Source organism: Trifolium pratense, linkage group LG5 (assembly GCF_020283565.1).
Source record: "Trifolium pratense cultivar HEN17-A07 linkage group LG5, ARS_RC_1.1, whole genome shotgun sequence".
In the NCBI taxonomy this organism is placed as follows: Eukaryota; Viridiplantae; Streptophyta; class Magnoliopsida; order Fabales; family Fabaceae; genus Trifolium; species Trifolium pratense.
This window is the reverse complement of record NC_060063.1, coordinates 34693641-34701685: the sequence shown is the minus strand read 5'-3', so window position 1 is coordinate 34701685 and position 8045 is coordinate 34693641. Positions and strand designations below refer to the sequence as shown.

Genomic DNA, 8045 nt, shown 5'->3' with positions numbered 1-8045 from the left:
ATACATAATCTCATGCTTCCATCTTTCTTCTTCACAAGCAATACCGGCGCTCCCCATGGCGAAACACTCGGTCGAACAAACCTCTTCTCAAGCAGCTCTTCAAGTTGCTTCTTCAACTCATTCAACTCAGACGCTGACATTCGATACGGCGCCATCGATATCGGACTAGTTCCAGGTACTAGGTCGATAGAAAACTCTACCTCTCGCTTTGGAGGCACGTCAGATATGTCATCCGGAAACACATCTGGGAATTCACAAACGATCGGTAACTCTTCTATCTTAACTCCTCCTTCGAGTTTCAATGATGCAAACATCATGAACATCTCGGCATGTTCTTTCAACGCTTCCGATACTTCCTTCCCGCTCATCAAATGCAAGTTCTCCTCCGGCTTCGGAAAAACAACGGCCTTCTCACGACAGTTGATATGAATTCGGTTGAAGATTAACCAATTCATACCAAAAATTACATCCATACCACTAAGTGGAATACACACTAAATCCATACCAAAGTGCCTATCAAAAATGGTTACGGGGCAGTTACGACATACTTGTCGGGTAATCACTGAACCATTAGCAGGAGTTTCTATTTCCATCCTACCCATCATATCCGTTAAAGGAATACTAAGACGCTTCACACAATCCAAAGAAATAAAAGAATGCGTCGCTCCCGTATCTATAATCGCAATTAAAGGAGTGTCATAGATGAAACACGTACCTCTAATGAGATTGTCCTCAAGGCTAGCATCCTCTCCACTCAAAGCAAACACCTTGCCCATCACCTTCTTGGGCTTCTTACAAGTCAGACTCTTGTGGCCTTCATCTCCACAGTTGAAACACACCACTTTTCCTCTACAAACCTCGGTCTTGTGGCCCAGCTTTCCACAATTCTTACACCTATCTCCCTTCTTCGGGCAATCATAAGACATATGACCCCTTTCTCCACAGTTGTAACAACTTCCATTCACCGGCTTCTTACCACCACTTGTATTCCCTTTACCGCGGTTGTCATAAGGTTTCCCGCGCTCTTGTCCTTTCCCTTTTCGGTCATTCACAGCCTTGTAGTAGTTCACCTTAGCTCTACCATCTTCATCACAGATCCTACTCTTGTTCACAAGGGTCGCAAAATCCCTTATCTGTGAAAATCCAATCATATGCTTAATGTCTGGACGTAGACCACTTTCAAACTTCACGCACTTGTCGTTCTCCGCTTCCATAGTGTTGTAATGCGGGCTAAACGCACACAAAGTTTCAAACTTGACGGCATAGTCAGCTACCGTCATATTTCCCTGTTTCAACTCCATGAATTCCACCACTTTCTTGTTCTTCACATCCACAGGAAAATACTTAACCAAAAATTCTCTTTTAAACATTGCCCATGGTATAGCCATACCACCGGGTCCTAGCCTCAACTTGGCATTCTTCCACCACACATTCGCTTCCTCACGCAACACATATGTCCCAAGGGTTGTCTTCCCTTCCTCGGAACAATCCATTGCTTCAAAAATTATTTCAAGTTCCTCCAGCCACTTGTGAGCTCCATCCGGGTTGTAACCTCCGGTAAATGTTGGCGGTTTCTGCTTCATGAACCGTTCCAACCTCATCTCTACCTCTCTTCCAGGTTGGTGATCTCTAACCACAATGTTGGTGAGTGCGGCCAAAGCCTCCGCAATCTGAGCATTCGTTCTCGCAGCAGCCATGATTCCTGAACGAATCACAACTAGACGTTAGAAAGTACTAACAGTGTTCCCTACACATGCTCATACGGGGAAAAGAAAAGTCCTAATTGGTTCACACGAACCGACCTGCTCTGATACCACTATTGTAACACCCTAACCCATACTACCCTTAAAAACGTAATTTTAAAAAACTTTTCAACAAGTGTAAAGGCAGAGTGCCACGCGGTAATTAAAACACAAGCATACACACAGAGCATCATGAAATTTAACATGAAAAGCAACAGCGGATTCCAATCAAACCAAGCATGCATATATATACATATATATATACATAAGCCATATTCATCCCTAAGGATGTCACTTATACAAGAACTAGCATAACAAAAAGGTAACACCGATATACGATGAAATCCAAGCGTAATCCCCGACTCGATGTTACATTACCAGAGCATTCACTATTTACAAACTCTAGTCAAAAGCTAGTACTAAGAGGAGTAATCTATGCTAAGTCTCCTCACCAAAAGGTACTTCAACACCACGCTAGAACAGCAGTCTAAACGTCGGCACAATCCTCAGCCTGAATATCTGAACCCCCAAAGGTCCAGCAAATAACACAAAGCAGAGAGTTAGAAAACATAATCGCATATCATACGAGTATAAGAAAAGCCTTACACTTTCGAACTACATCATACATATTCTAACTCACGCCAAAACATTGTACTAAACAATTATCAACTAATAAAGTTCAACACAATTCAACCAGATAATGTCACGTACCATTTATCAAATATATGCGCATTTACCCTAAGGTATCTAATGCCAATTAATTCACTGTCATGCCATCCCTAGACATAACTAAATGCATGTGGTACCAAGATGTCTCACCAACGGTGGACCAAGAACAGTTTTGTATCTTGCTGGATATGTCGGAACTTACCGAACCATCTTATCTCCCTTGGATAAGCCAAAACAGTTTTATATCCTGTTGGATAGCAGCTCTGGACTCATGGATTCATCTAATCCGATCCTCGGCTTCATTATGGACACATAATCCATTTTCGTTATTGGAACCCAAGTTTCCAATGTTCACATACAATCATGAATGCATGTATGCATACACATATCAACCATATGATATTCTCTAGCTCGAAGCTACTCTTTTATGAATGCGGGAACACAATCCTAACACATTCACTTAACATTGCAAATTAATGCCAAAACATAACATTGCTCACTTTAAGCTACAACTTATTGCATACACGTTTATCATTCATATAACGATTAATCAATAAGCATTAACAGTATCAACATGTATCAACAATCATGTAAGGATACTCTTAAACCATGTTACAAGTGCCTAACCACACTTACAAACATCAACAAAAATTGCTGTCACAGAGGCCTTCGCTAAGCGAAGCCTTAGCGAGACATGGCGAACCACACCAGGAAGTAACCTGCTCATGGCGAGCATTGGCGAGCTTCAACGAACCATTTGCTGAGCGAAGGCTTAGCGAGCCTACGCGAACCTCACCCGGAAGTCACCTGCTCATGGCGAGCATTGGCGAGCTTCAGCGAACCTGTTCGCTACAGCGAACTCCTGGTCGCTTAGCGAACCACACCAGAACAGAATATCTGTTCTTGAGTTATCTATGGCGGTTTAACCTCAAATCAACTCAAAAATTCATTCAAACATGTTATAAATTCATATAAACAGCCATTCCAAACATATATGGTATCAAGGAACATTAATCATCCCTTCCAAACATCCAAATACCTCTAACAATCAAAATCATGGCAATTACTTGAGTTTTAAGCAACTTTCATAAACTTTCCAAAAATGATCCAAACACATACATATTTTTCATGAAATCAAACTAGTGATTAACACATACAAAGTGATGATGAAGAACATCATACTCACATACAAAAGCTTAATCAAAATCTAAAAGAAATTGAGTGGGAGAGTTCGGGAACGGAGACATAGACAATCTCCCCTCTCCTTACCACTCAAGAATCATGAATTCTAATCTCTTACCTTAAGCAAAGATGATGATCCAAGCCTTCTCTTGCTCAAGCTTTCTCTTAGCCAAAACCCTAGCTCTTGCTCTATCTTGCTTCTACTCACTCAAACTCAAAGAAATGAATTTATGATACTATTCATATGTTTGACTTGCTACTTATACTACTTCCCATGGTCATGAACCAAGCCCAATTGGCTTAGGCCCATTACCTCTCACGCCCATAAGCCCAAAACAAAGGTTCTCGCGTCTAATAACTTACGTTCGGCTAAATAATTATTCGTCGCTCACTAAAATAATAAAAGCCAATTAATAAATAAAATAACATTTAATAAAATATACGAATACGAAAAACGGGTCGTTACAGTATCCATCTTACAAAGAAATGCACAAATATATGATTTAAATCCACTATAAAGTAAACCTTCAATTTCAAGAAAATCAATTTTGCCAGTGGTTTGTGTACTAAAAAGTGATCCAGCAGTAACCATCCAACACATGGACAAGGAGTTACAAGGTAGTCATACTTCTTACTACTTGTGTGGCTTAACTAATCATAAGGCTCATAAAGCCATTCACCATTTCCAAAAGAATGACTCTTAAATTTGTGATAGGAAAACCACTCTCTGGTGCCTCGAATCCCATTGTTTGAATTGTAAGGACCCATTTATAAGTGAAAAATAGCAAATACCACTAGTACAGAAAACACTTTTTACATCTGGCCAAAACCCCATTTTACATCTGAACCCAGTCAGAGGTAGACGTACAAGAAGTAGTAAGTTTACGCGTTTTACATCTGACTTACGCCAGATGTAAAATCAACACTTTTTACCTCTGTTTCGTATGGCCAAGCTTTCCACAGATGTAAAATCGTCACTTTTTTTTAAAAAAAAAATTAAAAATCCTGCATTTTTGTTTTTTAAAATCCTACATTTTTTTAAAAATCCAACCCACATGCCAGCATCCAAAACATAACTTCACAACATACAATAAACATAACTTCACAACATACAATAATCAAGAACTGATACATCCAATCCTAAATTAAAAATCAAGAACATGATACTGCAAATATTTTTAGTTTTACAAAATCACAAACCTGATGAATAAAAGAGAGATATCATACTTTTGATTAATCAATAAGTAATTACACACATAAAACTAACAAAATCACAATACACTTCCTAAAGAACCTGATGAATAAAAGAGAGATATCATGCTTTTGATTGCTTTAGTTTTACAAATACTTTTGTGAAACTCTAACATCCACACTCATGTTCAATAACTTGACGAATAAATAAATGGAACTAGAAACAAAAGGCTGCAGCAGGAGAGATCAAACAACTTTTCTACTAACCTGCATTCTTTGTCAATCTGCAGGCATGCTTCATGCATATTGATATCTACGCGATCCATCAAACTTTCCTCCGTAACACGGTAATCCAAACTTCCTTGCAATTACGATAGTTATTGTTGAGCAGCCTCAATTGAACTAACCCAAGTCTGCAAATGCAACCATATATCCATGAATAAACTTATACAATATATAATCATCTAATTTTAAACTGGTAGCATGAAGGTCACAATTATAATAGTTAGAAGCTAACACTTTAGGCCTGTCAATAAACACACAAAATGAAGCTGGCATTTTAAGGAAATATAACCTGTCATTCCTTTAAAAAATTACCAGGGGATTGCAAATAAAGAACACAGACACACACCAAGGGATTGCAAATAAAGAACAAAATGCAGTAGGTATGCATTATTAAGTCTTATTAAGGATCCATCTTAGAGTTGGGAACATTCAAAGTTTAAAACAAACAGAATCCAATAGGTAAGGTATGCATTCTTAAGTCTTAACAAACAAAAAATTGACACTGGTTTAAGCTGTGATGCATACATACTAAAATTAGAAACACGTTAAATTTTATAATCCAGTAGATACTGACAGGCATAGTAACAGAGTATTTAGCAACCTTGCGAACTGCTAGGTATTCAATAATTCTTTGCTTGACCTTCACTAAACCATAGTGATCACTGTCCAGTCGCTTTTGTGTAGCTCTTAAGTCCATTTCAATCTCTTCGCTGGCCTTCTTCCAGGGCAGATCGGCAAGAAGATCAAGGTAAACCCGCGAACTGTTATACCCAGGTTGCTGAGGCTGCATTTTTTTAAGCCTCCTGAGAGAAGAATTATAGTAATGACAATATATGATTTTTCATTAATTTACTTAACATATAGAGCAAGTAATTCCTGACAAAGATCAATCATCACCATATTTCATTATGATTCTATCAAAAAGTACCTCAACTCTGTGTGCATGTTTCCATACATTTGGTGGCATTCCTGCTTTCTGCATATTCCTTTTAAGGGCAATCAGGTCATCCTCATCATCCTCATTATCACCAAGTTCTTCTTTTATAACCCTCATCTAAAACAATATTTTAGGAAAAAAAGGAAACAAGAACATATCAATTAGATAAAAACCTTAACTAGATAAGAAAGCAGTAAAATGCTCCCCTGAAGCAACGCTGACCAAGCCTTTTTAAATTATCTGGTATAACATATACCTATTTTATCAGTGTAATACTGCTGTGATGGAAATCAGAAAATCTATGCTACTGTCAGTTTCCCTCCTAAGACAAACTATGATAATCACCTAATAGCTAAATGTAGTATATATCAAAGAATCATCTAAGTCTAACTACAAGTGACAACTTTAAGACTAAGAATATTACCTACACAATGTAACCAATATTTCACTAAACAGGAAAAACAATTATTCAATATTGAAAAGGGGGAAAGATGACAAACTTAATCATAATTTGGCTCAATAATGAGAAAAAATATAAAACAAAACTGACTCATTTATAATATTCTATAACAATCTAGTAATATATTATATAATTGTTAATGAGTGAATTCGATTGGAAAGGAAGGACACCAAGAGTTATGTCTTCCCATCGAAGAATCACGAGAGTTTTTGAAGATCGTCACGAATGCTCCGTGAAGAATCGATGGAGAATCGCAAGAGTTTGAGAAGTCTCATAGATTCTGTGATTTTGGGAGAAAAATATAACTATATAACTATAGGAATTACAATAGTAATTTTGAAAAAACAACAACCACATATATGATTTTTAAGTATACCTGCAAGAGCCTCAATTATGTGAAGAAATCCAGCAAGATAAAGTTGACACTTCCTTAGCATAAAAAACTTTGAGATAGCACTATGGGTTTATGAGAAGCGAAAATAGAGTATTGCTGCCCTGTATAAATTAGAGAAATTAAAACACACAATGATAATAAAACTTGTTAAAATCACAATTAACAGTAAAGCAGGCACAAACATACCTATATCTATATAAATTGCAAACTAAGGCAGAGGATAATAAAATTGAACAATACCACTAAACTAAAAACCTAGATTAATGGATACAAATTGAACAATATTATACCACTAAACTCAAAAGCCCTAAATTATAGAATTTGGAAATGGAAATTGAACACATAAACTCAAAATCAAACAAGAGAAGAATCCAGAAATTAACAAGAGAAGATTCCATAAATTGAAGACACGGGGAGAGAGGGAGGAAGAGAGAGCAGTGAAACCTTCGTTGAGGAAGAGATATGGCGGCGACAAGAGGAACTGCGGTGGCAGAAGCTACGACGGAGACGAACAAAGGCGAAGAAGAGCTAGGGCGAAGAAAAATTATGGCAGGGAAGAGGATCTGGGTTTTGTTTTGAGGGAAATCGTGAAAACAAAGATGAAATTTAATCTGTGCCCCGCGTTCAGGAGACCTTGATTCTTTGATTAGGGATTGGAGGCTAGGGTTCGAGAGAGTGTGTGAGAGAGAGAGAGAGAACGAGTTTGAGAAGATTAGGTTTTTTTTTTTTTTTTTGTGTGCGTGAAGTTTATATTAATTTCCGTTCAAATAAAATAAAAAATCACATTTAAGAAGTTTTACATCTGGGCATATAATGGGCCAGATGTAAACATATTTTAGACAATTTTCACTATAATTACAGAATTGCCACCGCATTTAGCTTTTCATCTGGGGATATTTTGATCAGATGTAATAAGTTGTGTCTATGTATTTTTCACATCAAGTACAATTGAAACCAGATGTAAAGAGTACTCCATATTGCTTTTCACATCTGACATCTCTTCCACTGATGTAAAACTCTTAGTAATATGTCATATTTGTACTAGTGTACCACTAAGAGTCATTTCATCAAACATACAATGGGCGCTGTAGAATCTCCGAATGCTGATTATTGGAAACAGTATTTGTATCATAATCTGGAATCGGCAGTTCAGAGCTTGAATTGCATTTATCAGGAGGAGCTCAC

The 8045-nt window shown here is 37.4% G+C and overlaps 1 protein-coding gene across 3 annotated transcripts; it reads right to left on the bottom strand.

Annotated features, from left to right (window-relative positions):
* Nucleotides 1–2230: 2230 nt before the first annotated feature.
* On the bottom strand, nucleotides 2231–7506 carry LOC123885530 (lon protease homolog 2, peroxisomal-like). 3 transcript variants are annotated; one of them, XR_006801181.1, is made up of 6 exons: nucleotides 7305–7506; nucleotides 6843–6961; nucleotides 5998–6123; nucleotides 5671–5872; nucleotides 5052–5197; nucleotides 2231–2261 (listed from the first exon to the last, which is right to left on the bottom strand). XR_006801181.1 is itself a non-coding variant. In XM_045934809.1 (5 exons), the coding sequence occupies exons 3-5, from the start codon at nucleotides 6121–6123 to the stop codon at nucleotides 5162–5164; spliced, it is 345 nt and encodes a 114-aa protein (XP_045790765.1). In that variant the 5' UTR covers nucleotides 6843–6961; nucleotides 7305–7506; the 3' UTR covers nucleotides 4716–5161. The 3 variants fall into 3 exon arrangements, 1 of the variants encoding a protein (XP_045790765.1); XR_006801180.1 differs by lacking the exon at nucleotides 2231–2261 and having other exon boundaries at nucleotides 4716–5197; XM_045934809.1 differs by lacking the exon at nucleotides 2231–2261 and having other exon boundaries at nucleotides 4716–5197; nucleotides 5671–5853.
* Between the last annotated feature and the right edge of the window lie 539 nt (nucleotides 7507–8045).

Excerpts from the sequence above, each read along its gene's own strand:
- LOC123885530 (XM_045934809.1), bottom strand. The coding sequence starts at position 6,123 with ATGAGGGTTATAAAAGAAGAACTTGGTGATAATGAGGATGATGAGGAT. Across the intron at positions 5,854-5,997 it reads AACATGCACACAGAGTTGAG|CCTCAGCAACCTGGGTATAA; the intron begins GTACTTTTTGAT and ends AAAAAAATGCAG. Across the intron at positions 5,198-5,670 it reads AATACCTAGCAGTTCGCAAG|ACTTGGGTTAGTTCAATTGA; the intron begins GTTGCTAAATAC and ends TTGCATTTGCAG.